Source organism: Emydura macquarii, unplaced genomic scaffold (assembly GCF_026122565.2).
Source record: "Emydura macquarii macquarii isolate MOO-44397 ecotype Brisbane River unplaced genomic scaffold, CSIRO-AGI_Emac_v2 contig_1768, whole genome shotgun sequence".
Classification (NCBI taxonomy): domain Eukaryota; kingdom Metazoa; phylum Chordata; order Testudines; family Chelidae; genus Emydura; species Emydura macquarii.
This window is the reverse complement of record NW_027131905.1, coordinates 865559-882001: the sequence shown is the minus strand read 5'-3', so window position 1 is coordinate 882001 and position 16443 is coordinate 865559. Positions and strand designations below refer to the sequence as shown.

The 16443-nt window shown below is 41.1% G+C and overlaps 1 protein-coding gene across 1 annotated transcript in view; it reads right to left on the bottom strand.

Moving 5' to 3' along the window:
• Positions 1–7242: 7242 nt before the first annotated feature.
• STK32B (serine/threonine kinase 32B) overlaps positions 7243–16443 on the bottom strand; it is a 256531-nt gene continuing 247330 nt past the window's right edge. Inside the window, exon 12 of the mRNA XM_067556403.1 lies at positions 7243–8913. Coding sequence (XP_067412504.1) covers positions 8775–8913 — 139 coding nt within the window. The 3' untranslated portion in view covers positions 7243–8774. The remainder of the gene's footprint in view (positions 8914–16443) is intronic.

Below are 16443 nucleotides of genomic sequence, written 5' to 3'. Positions count from 1 at the left end.
TCGCCAGCCGGCCTCCCGGTTGCCAGGAAGACTGGGCTGCTGGCCCTTTTACTGTCCGGCCCCATGGTTGTGGCCCTTCTGCGGGCCCTGGCTTGGAGGAAGGCCACTGCACGTTCCTACAAACCTTTATTCACCTCTCCTGTTCTTTCCATCTTGCAGCTATTGAGATTTGCTACCAATCACTATGTTCTATTGAGCCCAAGTTAGACCAGAGGAATAATAACAGCAGCAGCTGGTAGAATAATACACCCTTCCCTCCTCTCTAGTCTACTACATAAATAGCCTAAAATTTCATGTTAAAGTTGTGTGTGTGTGTGAGAAGTCACATAGAATTTCATAGAGATGAAATCAATGACTGTATAGAACTGCCACATATTACACCTAATATGATGATTTCACTGTTATCTGCTTCTCTAAACAACCTTTACACCATTTGTTTATCTCTACCTTTATGTTATATTTCAGATGTTTAGAGTGTAAGTTCTTTGGGACAGTAACTGGCTTTTGTGTTTGGCATAACGAGGCCCTTATTGGGGAAATACAACTAATAATTAATACAAATTAAATAAGGTTCTATAGAAATTATTCTCAAAATATTGAAAGGAAAATGAAATCCCTGCCATAGAATTCTATTTGCTTGTTTAAAATTGTTTAGGGAAGTTATAATTGTTAATAAAACTCTACAGGATTCTTCCATGAGCGATCTTTATGTAAAAAAATAACCACTGCTGCAAATTTCAAGAGCACAAAATTGTCTATAAAACAATGAATATTTTCAAGTGAAAACCTAGCTCAACCCTTCAAAACATACAGAGCTTAAGTTCCAAGATGGGCCTAAACCTGGAAACATTTATGCCTCATGCCTGTGAGTAAATGTATTCATGTGAGTAATTCCATTCAATGCAGCAGTCAGTGGGACTGCTCATCTGAATACACTTATTCATGTGCATAAGTATTTCCAGGGCTGGGCTTGTGGTGTGGATCTGTTTTCGTCTAAGGGATGTTAAAACACCACATATGTCCTGGGACCTTGATTGGGTTCTTTATTCATTTTTTTTTTAACTAAAAGCTCTGAACCACAGAAACTTTCTGTTTTTAGAATATTACTTTTGAATCTTTGAAAGGACTTCTGAGGACTGCTTAGCTATTTTGTAAAAATGCTGTAATTGATTAGACATATTCTTCCTTGCAAATTAAAAATAAAAAATGAACTGAGCCAAGTTCATTAACATACAGAGCATAACTAATATCAGTCACTATTAAGATCCTGATTGTAGAGTGTGTTTTCTCATAAACATGATTATAACAACCTAATTTGCATTACTAAATGATTGCTAAAAATATCAAAACAATTTTTTCCTGCTGGCCAAAAAAAAAGTTGATCCAATCATTAAAACAGAAGTAACACAACTGTGATGGAAGCAAAGATGATTAATCACAATTTGCATAAGAGCTTAGTTATTATTTAGCTAACACTATGCATGCCAGAAGACTAATTGCAAAGTACTTGTTTAAAAATCAGGTCAATCTCTCACAGACACTCATATGAAGAGAAGATTCCACAAAAAGATTTCCATGAATATTTAGTCAGGTTTTAAGAGCTAAATCATGGCTTTTGCTATGGGCCCTGAGCAAGGGGCTGTACGTAGTTGTGTGGCCACAGGATCACACCTGGCACCAAATTGCGATTTCTCTGTAGGGAAAGTCATCTATCTCATTCCCATACCATAAAATCCTAGAACTGTGGTGCAGATGACTTCCCCTGATGCACAGGCTCAGATGTGCTGACTAGCATAGACTCATAGAATCGTAGGACAGGAAGGGACCTCGTGAGGTCACCTAGTCCAGTCCCCTGCAGTGGTGGACTGACCGACGGTGGAGGAGGGGAACAGGAGGGGGCCTTGGTGCAGGCCTGGGGGGGGGGGCGGGGGGGCGGAGCGCTGTCCAGGTCCCCCGTTGTAGCAGGCAGACAGGGGCTGCTGGGCTTTGACATCCCTGGCAGCTGCACCAACCCCAGCTCAGGCGTGCCGGTGGCTGAGGACTCCTGCTGCAGGGGGAGCAAGCATCCTCCCAGCCTCTGTGCTGGGCACAATGAGGGCGCTGCAGGGACCCCGGCAATGGAGGGGCCAGGCAGCCAACCCCACAGCGGGTCTCCAGGGGAGAGCCCATCACGGCTCCCACCTCCCCACCGCCAGAAGGCTTGGGGGTATTTGCCCTTGTCAGTCCTGCTCCCAGCCTGCCCTCACAGCAGGGGGTGAGAGGATGAGTGGGGGAAAGCGGGAAATGGGCTTGCAGACACCCCCTTCCATGAGGAGTGCTGTTACCAGCTGCTGCCTCAAAGGGGGGCAGGTGTGCAAATGCAAGCATTGGACCCCTGGTGCTGGTGAACCCCTGGTACGCCACTGGTCTCTTGCAATTATGACAGGACTAAGTATCATCTAGACCATCCCTGACAAGTGTTTGTCTAACCTGCTCTTAAAAATCTCCAGTGATGGAGATTCCACGACCTCCCTAGGCAATTATTTCTGGCAGTTAGGAACTTTTTCCTAAACTGTTTTCGCTGCAGTTTAAGCCCATTGCTTCCTGTCCTGTCCTCAGATACTCAGAACAATTTTTGGCCCTCTTCCTCATAACAACCTTTTATGTACTTGAAAACTGATATGGACTCCCTCAATCTTCTCTTCTTCAGACTAAACAAACCCAATTTTTTCAATCTTCCCTCATGTTTTCTAGACCTTTAATCAGTTTTGTTGCTCTTCTCTGGTCTTTCTCCAGTTTGTCCACATCTTTCCTGAAATGTGGCACTCAGAACTGACACAGTACTCCAGCTGAGGCCTAATAGCATGGAGTAGAGCAGAAGAATTACATCTCATGCCTTGCTTACAACACTCCTGCTAATACATCTCAGAATGATGTTCACTTTTTTTGGAACAGTGTTACACTGTTGACTCATATTTAGCTTGTGATCCACTATGATTCGCAGGTCCCTTTCTTTAGTACCCTTTCCTAAGGAGTCATTTCCCATTTTGATTGTTCCTTCTTAAGTGGAGTACTTTGCATTTGTTCTTATAGAATTTCATCCTATTTACTTTCAGACTATCCCTGCAGTTTGTCCAGATCATTTTGAATTTTAATCCTATCCTCCAAAGCACTTGCAACCCCTCCCAGTGTGGTATCATCCGCAAACTTTATAAGTGTGCTCTCTATGCCATTATCAAGATCATTGATGAAGATATTGAACAGAACTGGACCCAGAACTGATCCCTGCAGGACTCCACTCGATTTGTCCTTCCAGTTTGACTGTGAACCACTGATAACTACTCTCTGGGAACAGTTTTCCAACCAGTTATTCACCAACCTTATAGCAGTTCCATCTAGGTTGTATTTCCTTAGTTTGTTTATAAGAAGGTCATGTGAGATAGCCTTACTAAAAAAGCCTTACTAAAGTCAAGATATACAACATCTACTGGTTCCATCCTATCCACAAAGCTTGTTACCCTGTCAAAGAAAGCTGTCAGCTTGGTTTGTCACAATTTGTTCTTGACAAATCCAGGCTGACTGTTACTTATCACCTTATTATCTTCTAGCTGTTTGCAAATTGATTGCTTAATTATTTGCTCCATTATCTTTCCAGGTACTGAAGTTAAGATGACCAGTCTATAATTCCCCGGGTTGTCCTTATTCCCCTTTTTATAGATGGGCACTATATTTGCTCTTTTTCAATCCTCTGGAATCTCTCCCATCTTCCATGACTTTTCAAAGATAATTGCTAATGGCTCAGTTATCTTCTTGAGTATTCTAGGATGTATTTCATCAAACCGGGTGTCTTGAAGACATCTACCTTGTCTAATTTTTAACTTGTTCTTCCCCTATTTTAGCCTCTGATCCTACTTCATTTTCACTGGCATTCACTATGTTAGATGCCCAATCGCTACTAAAACTGAAACAAAAAAGTCATTTCACACGTCTGCCATTTCCATGTTTTCTGTTGTTGTTTCCCCCCCCTCATTGAGTAATGTTCCTACCCTGTCCTTGATCTTCCCCTTCCTTCTAGTGTATTCGAGGGAATGTTGGGAGAAGGGAGCCAAGGCTCTCCCTACTTCTAACGTATGCCCACTCCCCTTCTGCCTGCATGGTGTGGGCAGTGTTGGTCTAAGGGAAAATGGTGCCCTGGGTGAATTTGTATTTTGGCACCCCTGGCCCCTGCTGCCTCCCTGATCTAGGTTTGCCTACCCCCATCCAGGTTTGCCAATATTGTATTTCAAAAATAAGGGACTGTTTTCTTAGCACTCCCACCCTAACTCTCCCTCTGATATTATCATTTTTATTAATAAAATTAAAAAACAATAAAAGCAGTACTTACCTACATTTGTCAGGGGTATTTCTTGCTTCTTTTTGAGGCACTCAGTGACGCCTGATATTGTTGTACAAAGATGAAGAAATAAGGGATGTCTGTTGTAAGATAGCACTGTTGGCAGCCCTACACCCTGGCCCCCACTGCCTCCCCTGCATCCACACCCATCCCCCCCATAGCCACTGCCCCCTACTGCCTTCCCATCCCTTCCCACATCACCCTTAACCCCCACTGTCCCCCTGGGCTCCCCATCACTCCAATACCCCCCAGACCCTGCTGCCCCCTTCCCCCGTCCCCATTGCTCCAAGCACCCTTCTGTAGCCCCACATCCCAGGCCTGCCCTGCTCCCTGCCTCTTGATCATGGCACTCCCCACTCAACCATGGCATCCTCAGCAGTTGCCCACCTATCAGGCTGGCCCAGGGCATGGTGAGTAGCAGCCTGGAGAATCTGTTCTGTTTCCTGTGCTGCTATCTACCATACAAGTAGCCTGTGCAGTGAGTGAAGAGGGATCCTTCTGCTCCATTACTCCCTTGAACAGAAGTGTAGTCAGGGTTGCTGACTGCCTCTAAATGAATTCACTTTGGACATGCTCTGTTGTGTTTGCTTTCCACTTCTATTCAGACAACTGAGATTTCCTGGCACAAATGCGCTGAAATTTTCTGTGCAAAAATTTGACGCCACGTTTACGTTAGCATGCACAAACTTTCACACCAGAAGTACTTGTGCACTCTTCCAATCAGGACATGGAACCAACGCCATGTTACTTATCTAGCCACTAAACTCACAAATGCAGCTCAGTAGTCACAGGCTGCTATTTACTATTAATTCAGAGGTTAAATTGAACAAATAATATGAACAAGTACATTCAAAAAATTGTGATTGTATATATTCTGCAACCAGAAAAAAGCTAAAGTAATTGGCTAGATGGATTGCTGCCTGTGATTTACTCTGGAATATATAATTCTTTGAGGTAATTGCACATAGTGTACTAGGGTCCATTACAAAAACCCTGGAAATACTGGTGTAATCATTTTTGTCATGATTGCAGACGAAAGTAGCCATTTGTATTTTAAGACCGTTAGTAATTAAACATTTACAGAAATGTGCCAGTATTTAACAAACAACACAGAAAAAAGAAAACTGAACAGAAGGCTGTATCTGGCACATTTCACCATGGCAATACTGTGGAATGGTGCAATGTGAGTACTATAACTCTACAAAAGCAAGTGTCACTCTAGTAAAATGTGGTAATAAAAAATAATTTCCCCCGCTGCAAACAGCAAACTGTTTTGGGTTTCTCCCCCATCTATTCATCTCCCCCATCTCTTCAGAACAAAATTGTGACTCAAATATTTTATCCGTGAAATAAAGCATTGCTCTGAGTTGAGTAAACAAGGCAAGCCCAGTAATCTGAGATCATGCAGGTTGGCAAAGGATGAATGAGCCCTGAGGAACTTTGTTCATTTTTATTTCTGCCTTACTTTGACCTTTTCCCCCATATCACCCTTGTGCTTTGGAACAATCATCCATGACTTGACTGCAGCTTCCTGCATCCTCTTTTTCTGGTCCCATTTCTGTTGCTAAACAAAGGTGTATTGATTTTAAGGAGCTATAAAGCACATTTACATGTTAAATTAATTCTTTCACCGTCTATTACCACTTTCCCAAATTAAGCTCGAAATCAGTTACTGGCCTAAGACCATTCCCATTAAAATCAATGGAAAGATGTCTATTGACTTCAAGGGGAGTTGGTCTGGGTCCAAAGTGTGGGTATGATCTCCAAAGTGACACCCCCAAATGAGTCCTCAGCTCTGTTGCCTGGCAGTGTTTCTTATGTGTAGTGACCGAACTGAGTTTGTTACTACTCTCATCAGCTCTGTGACGCAAAACTATTACAGACGCGGCTGGTGTGCTCCTTACCTTCTTTTTCCTCATCACCAGACAGTTCAATTACAGGCATGTGGCTGGTCATGATTTTGCACCAATGGGATTAAGGTTATTGCTGGAAATCAGTGGGGTTCCACAGGAGGAACCTGAAGGCATAATTTGACCTGCAGAATCTTTGGTGATGATGATGATGTGCAGGATGGCAAGAACCAAGTTTGACTGTCAGAGCTAGGTCAATGCAGGGGAGGAGGGGGTGGAACTAGGTCCATGAGCTTTCGTGCAAAGTGAACACATTTGCCTCAGAAATGGCGAGGCACTGAGTATGGAACCCACAATGTCATTTTAAGAGTTGCTTTTTAGAGCAGACCTGAACCCTGGAGGACCAATCTATGAGGGCCTCTGTACCTCCTGTGAAGTGTCAGACCCCCTTGACGCCAGCTGACTACAGTGTGAACTGAGGTACCTAGCACCAGGCAGGGTCAGACCTTATGGGGCCATATGCTCCTGATGCTAATTAAATTCCACCTTCAGGAGAAAGCCTCAGTTTATGGTTTATTTGGTCGCTGAAGAAATTCTGGAGTGGATCATTACTTTCCTTACTGTGTTCCTCCATGAACATAGCATCCCTTATGTCGCCTATGCTGCACCAGACAGTATATGGGCAACAATAAAAATGTAATTTCACCCAAAACATTCATAATTACAGTGTGTATAATCCATTGCTCTGGCTTGGTCATGTTCTTTTCAACTTTACAAGTATTTCATGGCACTACCCATACTTATCATATATAGGACTTATCCTGCAAACATTTACATGTGAGTAGTCCCATTGACTTCTCTGAGACTTCTCAGAGGAATGAAGTCACTCGTGTACATTCAGGACCATTTCAATTACAGTGGGAATACTGAAGTCCCCATAAACCATGTGAAATGGTATCCGCTGTGATTCCTCCCAAGAGAAACAAACTTTAAGCAAGAAAAAAGTCATTCTAAAAAAAGTATAAGCAAAAAACAGTTTATTTTGGTCACTGAAAGATGTGCAGACCCAGAAAAACTCTGCTCTTTGTCTTGATCCTGTGTTTATTCCAGTCTATGCCACAGCTAAGCAATAAACAAACATTTTCATATGAGACATCTAAAATCATTCTATTTCACTACACTACATTTGTAAGCTGTTATGTTACCCATGGGAAAGCCGCATCAGTTCATGGAGCTTTAAAAATCTGAATTATGAAAGTATTATGCCAAAAAATTATATATAATGTGCAACCAAATCTAAAAATAGACTCAAATATAAAGAACAAATAGGATTTGTGTAAAAAAATTAAGCTATAAACAATACAATAAAATAGAATACTTTAAATAAAATATGCTTATCATCACTTCCTAAAGTCTAATTTATTTTTTTTAAAAGTGGAAAATGGAAATTTGCTTACAGATGTTGATCTTAAAATTATATTAAAAACACAATACAGCAGAACAATTATTCATTTATTAACAAAATGTGGATGTACCAAATTGTAAAAGTACCACAAATATATGGAGGTGTGAATAATTTTTTAAGTGTTTTATATCAGCATTACTCCTAAGAAAGTGGATGTATTTTTCCCTACCCAAGACAATTCTTAACCAAAACAGATCAATGAAAACAGACACATGTTACTTTTTCACAGTTTATAACATCTTTCTCTCTATAAATGTTATGGACATGAGCAAATTTCTAACATTTTTAGTTTTCAGATTTTGAGTTGTAGCTCACTCAGTGTAACAATCATCTTTCACCTTTATGATAATACACTATCAATGAATCTGCTTCCACTAAAATCAACAGCAAAACTCTCATTGACTTTAATGAGACCAGGATCAGGTCTTTTACTATAAAGCAGAATGCATAAGGTTAAAGAACAATCTGAATACATTCATGCTTTGACTTTTTCAACTCATTTCAGGTAGTTAAATGAAAGTATTAGATATCGGGTCTATTTCACATTACATTAATTTATTTACAGTGTATACATACATTTATGACTTTGATGGCAAATATTTGGGCTGTGGTTAGCAGTTTCACAAAATTCCATTTTCCAATTTAAGTGACTTGTTTTAATTAACAGAGATGGCAGCATATTTCCTTTAACATTTGATAATGTAAGATCTTAAGGACAAATCTGGCCCAGACATAGCACTGTATCTTGCAAGTAACCAGAAATCTAACAATCTTGGAGACACTTCCAAAAGAATTCTTTCAAGTTTTGTTCCAGGATTTTGTAGATGTTACAAGAGGAGGGTCAAAATATAACACATTTATATTTTGCTGCTGATGATAATTTTTCCGGTAGCACAGTCTAAAGAGAAACAGTGTCATCTGTGTAAACTGAGCTCCCAATCTGTGTGCTTTGTATCTTTGTACTTGGCAATGGGATTGCACTTTTTGTAAGAGTCAGTTTTTCTGAGGGGGAAGGTGACCAAGCTGTGCACAGACAAGCTTTCACTGACCCTTTCAGTGTCAAATTTGCAACAAGATTTGTTTCTAACTAGCTGCTGCAGCCTTTTGTGCAGCCATGTCCCAGTAGGTTGTTGTTGCGTCCATCCTGAAGTTTTCCATGTGTCTGAAAGGATGCTCTGCTGTCCATACTAGACGTCTGCCCACTTTGTTCCTGCTGTCTTCTCAGTCTACCAAGAATTAAAATTATACATATATTAGCTGTGGACAAAGAATTATATACAAGTAAAAAGTACTGTGCTCATTGATTTATGGATATGTACATATTCCCACTGCACATGGAGCCCAGGTTTGCCCCAGTTATACTTGTTTGATTGACTTCCCTAGCTTTGTCTCTGCAGCTGCTGCCCTTTTTCATTTTTCTTATTCTTCTAACTAGTGGCGAACTCCATCTTCTGGGGTGGCTTTTAATTTACTCTCTCATGCTTCCATTCAACTCAAATGGGTAGTAAAAGAGAGTGTGCCCTCTGTCTCTTAGCACCCTACCTGCTCTACTTCGAATAAGGGAGAAGGAAAGGGAGGAAAAAGGAGTGTGCAAGGGAAGGCGCCCTGGCTCTGCCTACTTCCCCATGCTGACCAGCATGACTAGGGAATTACCGTGGTGGTACGTAATCACCTGCCATTTTTACCTGGGCCAGACAGTACTTCCCTGTGGTTTTTTTCACTGGGGTGCAAATCAGCAAGGCTGACTCACTAAGTGGCTATGGGCAAACCACTGCAGTGCTCTGCTCCCTTCCCCATGTTTAAAGTGGGGGTTATGATCATCCTTACCCAAGGCTGCATGAAGAGTGATGTGTTTAGCTGTGCAATGTTTTGAATATATAAATGACACGGTATCATTACCCCAGCGTTTCCCCGTGCTTTAAATACTGATGAGAGTTAACTACAAATCCGATGTAGTCATCTAAGGAGAGGGGCAGCTTGCTAAGCCTTACCACTGTGTTTGATACACTTTTTGTTCATAGCTATTGCACCTACTTGTTGCTGAGACAACATTGCAGGCCATACATCATTGCTCCAAACTCTGGTAAATCACTGGGGGAAACAGAAGAGGTTTGCTGGGAAGCAAGCACTGAGTGAGCTGCTGGTTGCCCAATAGGATCATTCTGGGCCTGGCTAAAGGGACATTCCATATCCCAGTCTCCGCGCATGTCCACTATCTGCGGTACAGAGTGAAATTCGCATGCTGTTCCTGAGAATGCAGCACAATAGTGCCATCCGGTGGATGTTCCAGCATGATGTCAGAAGCACATACATGAGAAAACATTGTTGGAACCAGTGGGGGTGGGGAAAAATATAGAATTTAGGATGGTGCAATTATAGAAGAGATGAGGCATGGCTGCAGAAATGAACTGACTGGAAGAATGGAGCACAGAATAGATGGTTGAATGGATCAGGAGGGAGGCAGGACAGAGCTAAACTGATCAATTTTGTAGGGAGCTAGACCAGACAATTGCATTGCTGGGAGCAAAACAAAATTGATTGGAAAGAATGTATGGGTGGAGTGGCATCAGGTGCAGAATGGATGGATGCAATGTGTGTGGAGAACTGCACTGGGTAAGGAAAAGCAGAGAATGGATTAAGGGGAGACTAGAGAATGGATATTGTCCTGGATAATTTGACATTAGGGAGGTCTGAGATAGTATTCCAGGGGCCAACAGACTCCAGAACATCCTCCACCTTGCAGCTATGAGTTTGCTTATTACATAATTGGCCCATCAGTGTTAAATCAAAATAACCCAGCAGAGAAGTTGTGTTTCTAAAATGCAGGTCAAAAGAAAAAGCCTCTCAAGAAAAGTGCAAAGCAAAAAACCTCAGGTCTCAGCAAAAAGTCTGAACCCTTCTAAAAGCATTCAGATTGGCACAAAGCATGCCAGTGGGGACGGCAAGAGCAGATCAAAGCAGGGGCGGGAGCTACAAGGAACATCTCTGCCCTAGCTTGCTCCCCTCTGGTGCAGGGTTGTTTGTTTTATTTCCAGAGAGAAAGTGGCACTCTTCCCTGAGTGTCAGCACTGAACCAGTGCTTCAGCATGGGGCACAGTGTGGCTGGAGCTGTGTTGTTCAGATGAGAGACAAAACTGAAACCCGGGCCTTTAAATATCGTATGGCACGATATTTAAAAATTAGGCGATAACACTGTTATACTGGCCACTTTCCTATGTAGCTCATTCTAGTCTGCTTAAATAAATTCCTCCTGCAGTTTCATTTGGAGCGCTATTGTTCAGAACGTGCCTACTGCTGCAGCTTGCTGTTAAAGAGCTGCTGCATTCCCCTCTAGACATGGTTGTCCGTACCCACCACACAGGTCTAGTGTGTCACTTAATTAGATGAGGCTGGCAGAGCACTTTGGAAGATGGGCTATAAGTACAAGTGGTGGAATTTTTTTTTCTGTGTCCAGCTTAGTTACCTATAATTGAAGACTGAATTTGATTGGTCTTTAGTTTCAAATGAATTGATAGATTTGTTGGCTACTATGCAGAATGGGTGGGTAATCTTCATTATTGCTATTTTATTCATTTACTTATTTAGACTTTTAAAATATATTTTTAAAAAATCCTATCCAAGGCTCCAAGCACTCTAATATTTACTGGGCAGTATGGCCTAGTGCCTAGAGCATGGAAAAGGGAGTCAGGAGTCCCAGGTTCTATTTCTGCTTTGGCTCTGCAACCAGCCTGCTGGACTACCTCCACCAAGTCACTTCCCTGCTCTGTGCCTCCATTTCACCATCTGTATAATGGCAATAATGATACTGACTAGAGCTGGGCCAGGAAACAGAATTCACAACCCATGAAAAGTGTTGAGGGTTTTTTTGGGGGGGGGGGGGGGGGGGGGGCAAAAATCATCATCAATCGAGCCAAAAAGTCGATCTCCAAAATTTCATGGAACTGAAATTCAAAAATATTTTGTTGCAGAAACACTGAAATGTTCCTACTGCCCAGGCAAGCTCTGCAGCCCAGGGAACCATTTTCCTGCGGGAGCCCAGGGAGCAGGCTAGCACAAGAGGGAGTCCAGCTTTTGCCTGTTTCTCTTTAAAGTTTTGATGGAATCAAGAGGTTCCCGTGGAATGTTTCAGGGCCACCAAATCAGCAAATTTCTGTTCTGCCCGAAAATTTTCAACCAGCTCTAGTACTCGCGTCCTTTGTAAAGCACTTTGAGATCTCCTGAGACACGGTGCCAGGTAAAAGCTAAGTATTATTATTAAATAATAATAATAAAATCCCAGCAGGATTAGTCATTTCACAAGAACTCAGCCAAATATGTGTTACAATTACACCAAATATAGTGTCCCAATTGTGTTAGGTGCTGTGCAAACGTCTGAGATATTCCTAACCCTGAAAAGTTTACACTCTATACAACGAGAGATCTATAAAGGGCCTGATCCCGTAGCCACTTCATAACCTAGGATTCCCATTATATGCCTCATTTAAGGCAGCAAAGGCAATGTTTTCAAAGAAATGAAAGAGAGAGAATTTTAACTGCCAAAGAAGTCTTCTGCAGAAATTATGGGTTAGATGCAGAAACGAGAAAGAGAGATTCTTTGGCCTGTATTAGGCAGGAGGTCAGACTAGAGGATTATTATCCTTTTGGGTTTTAACATCTTTCATATACTGCTGCTCATTATGGTCGTATCTGAAGGCCAGATTTTTATAGGTGCCTAAAGATGCAGATAGGCACAAATGGGATTTTAAAATGCAAACAGGTGCTTATCTCTGATTAATTTCACTAGGAATTAGGCACTTCTGAAAATCTTAATTCCCACTGAAATTAATTAATCAATCAAAGAATTAAGCACCTATGTGGTTCTGAGTGCCTTCCTCAGAAAATCAGTAGCAACAGTGAAATCCCTAGTGGACTTCATGGACTTTCTGTTATTTCTCCTTTTTTTGGGTCAAAACTCTGATTAGGGTTGGTATATTTTTTCTTTTGATTGGTAGGGAGTTGGAACTATCAGGGTGGTCTGACTATGAGCATCACTTGTGTTGGAAAGACTTTCTCAAAAAGGAAGGATTGGCAATGTTTCCTAAAGATGGTCAGAGACTGGACTCAGAGTTTTCTGACTTCTGAGAGTCTATGAATAGAGTTGATCAATTAGCTGAGGGTCCGTGATTCTTATTGACCTTCACACTGTTTGCGCTGGCAGTGAAGGATAAAACACTACTTATACATTTCCTTCCCTGCAACTGCACATGCACATCAGAGCTTGGCATGGTCTTGCCCTCTGTTAAGTCCTTTATGCATAGATTATAAATTCCAAGGCCATCATGGATGATGGTGATCATCTAGTCTGACCTTCTATATAGCACAGGCCATAGAAGTTCTCCAAAATAATTCCTAGAGCAGATTCTTTAAAAAAAAAAATCCACTCTTGATTTAAAAAATTGTCAGTGATAGAGAATCCACCATGACTCTTGGTAAATTGTTCCACTGTTTAATTACTCTGACCATTAAAAATTAATGCCTTATTTCCAGTCTGAATTTGTCTAGCTTCAAATTTCCAGCCACTGGATCAAGTTATTCCTTCTTCTGCTAGACTGAAGAGCCCATTATTAAATATTTGTTCCCCATGTAAATACTTACAGACTGTAATTAAGTCATCCCTTAACTTTTTCTTTGTTAAAATAAATAGATTGAGCTCTTTGAGTATCTCTCTAGAAGGCATGTTTCTAATCTTTTTGTTGTTCTTGTGGCTTTTCTCTGAACCCTCTCCAATTTATCAACATCCTCCTGTGAGCACCAGAACTGGACACAGTATGCTAGTAGCAGTCACACCGGTGCCAAATATCTGCTCCTACTGAAGATTCCCTTATTTATGCATCCAAGGATCACATTAGCTCTTTAGGCCATAGCATTGAACTGGGAGCTCATGCTCAGGTGATTATCCACCACAACCACAAAATCTTTTTCAGAGTCATTGCTTCCCAGGGTAGAATCTCCCATCCTGTAGGAATGGCCTACATTCTTTGTCCCTAGATTATATATATTTACTCGTTATTAAAACACGTATTGTTCGCTTGCACCTCATTGACCAAGTGATCTGGATTGCTCTGAAGCACTGACTTGGCCTCCTCATTAAATATAAAGGAAAGATTTCTACAGAGTTTATGCTTTACATTTCAGTGGGGATTTTATGTAAGAGAGACATTTTGTGATTTACCTATTCAGGCTTGAATATTTGAAATTTGCTGACATTGAAGTTGTAGGGACAAATTCAGCAACCCAGGTAGCAAAGTGAAGTTGTAAAGTACAGCTCCCTGTGCCAACTAAAACTGCTGCACCAATAGGGGCTGTCATCCTTTTGCAGGTCAGACCACAGCCCAACCGCTTCCCCACCTCGGGGCTCTGCCAGAGGTACAGATTTCATTTCCAACAGGACCATCCTCCAGGTTGATGTGGGCTTAAGCTGGGGGTGAATTTAGCTTTATATGTGCTACTGCAATCCTTTGTTTACTCCTCTGGAAGCTCATACACATCAACAAAGGTACACAGAATAATACTACAGAAATTTTTGGAAAATAATATTGAGGACCTACAGTATGTGCACGTCTTATAAAAAATGGGCTATATGCACCACTTTGAAATCTTCCCCCATTATTTTTAGTGCCATCATTTTACCATCAATTGCAGACAACAGTTGTCTGCAATAGAAGAAAATATCAATAAGTGAGCATGATTTCTTGGACAATAAGCAGGTTGGCTTGGTATCTGGCTGCCACTGTGGAGCATAAGAATTAAGCTTGATACATAAACACTTAATAAATTCTCTGTCTGTATTTTCCTAGCAGATTTTTTCTAATAAACAGACTTTTGGTGTTTGACTATTTGTGAAATTGAGCAGTCTGGGAGTGTTTTGCAGGTCATAACTGAATTTTATTATTTGCCTAACATCTGAATCACTACACTTAGTTCTCATCTGCCAATGTTTGTAGCTAGCTACAATTTGATGAATAAGAGACAGAAACAGCAAGAGAAATATGCAAACCCTGCCGCTTAAGTTGCTGTCAATTTGCCTCACTAAATAATCAAAATTTTGGGGAGTTATCTCCCTTGCCGAAAACAAACTGAGCAACCAGATAATATAATAGTTGGATCCTTGTCCTTTCTTGGGTTTTTATTATTATTTATATCTGACAGCAAAACAAAAGATGATCCATTGGGTGAGCTCTTGTTAGGTAAGCACACTTGTTAATTCTACAATTCCATACACAAAGCGGAAAATATTTACTTTCACTTGGAGGGAGTTTTAATTTAGATTAAGGAAAAATGACAACAAGAACAAACAAAAGGTAAGAGAACACAGTGTCTCCTCTGTAACAGATATGGCAGCCCTGCCCAGGGCAGGATGCTTAGAAATTTAAAGGAACAGATAACAAAGGCTTTCCGGTTTCATAGCTCAATACATCAGAACTGATGTAATGAGAATTTTGTATTAAATTGAGTTATCATTGTGACACTGGCAGACTAGGTGCTAGTTCATGCCAAAGCCCAATGTCAATTCACTTATTAGTAGAGATCAAAGTAATTGCTATATGCATAAGAGTGTATTTGGTGTTTAAACTTCAAGTAAACTAATGGGACATTACATGGATTGTTTTTACTTGTCTGTATACTGTTATAATGCAATCACTGTAGGCCATGGGCCTGGTACTATCCTGCAGCACTGACCACATTGTGCAACCTGTGTGCTGGCAGCCTTTTAACTACTGACCAGTCACATACTCACAAGCCAGCAGCCTAAATCAAAAAAAAATACCGTTTAGGAAATGCAACCTTGAATCTGAACATCCCCATGACAGACAAATAGTTTTAGCCTGAGAAAGAATGTCATTGTTTGTTTGTTCTTATGATAATAGTTTTGTTTTAATAGTGTGAATAATGTAAATAATAGTAAATAATTAAAGATTGACATGGATGAGTTGAATAACACTGGAAAATACATGGAATATCCAAGAGGAACAGCCATGAGATGTTGTCAGCTGCTATGTACCAGCCACAGTGGTTGTGTACAAATGGACTATAAAAATAGTGCACTTGGGCTGTCAGGTGTGCGTTCTGCCACTCGAATCCAGCAGGCACTCTATCAGACTGGCCATCTGACAAAGATTCCTGAAGAACACTCCTGTGCACAGCCTATTGGGTGAGAACTCATCTCTATGGGTTTTGCAAGTATAGCATTGTAATAGTGTTATATTAGTATTGTATTAGCTATAGTGAGCATGTTCTCATTAAATTGCATTATCAGTCTCCAAATCAGTTGTTACTGTGTCTCACTGGAAATTGACACTGATTGCTGACACCAGCTCCATGCAACACTGCAAACATTTACATTGTAAATACCCCTGTAAATAAATAACCCATCAGACAAGGAAAAAGCCTTGTGAAATGCAAATGAAGAAACTTTAACAGAAAATCCCCTGATTTCTAAGAAAGTGGTCATTGTGTGTGATGATTGATGGTCAAAGAGTCATGTGATCTGGGTTCAATTCTTGGCTCAGCCACAAACTTCCTGTGTGACCTTGGGCATATCATTTAGTCTGCCATCTGTAAAATAGGGCTAATATTAGCCTACCTCATGGAGGTGCAAGGGTTGCCAACTTTGTAACATTTAAAAACACACTCCAGCACGAGTGCCAGAACCTCTCCTGAGGTCCCGCCCCTACCCCACCTCTTCACCCAAGGCCCACTTGGGACAGTACTGGATC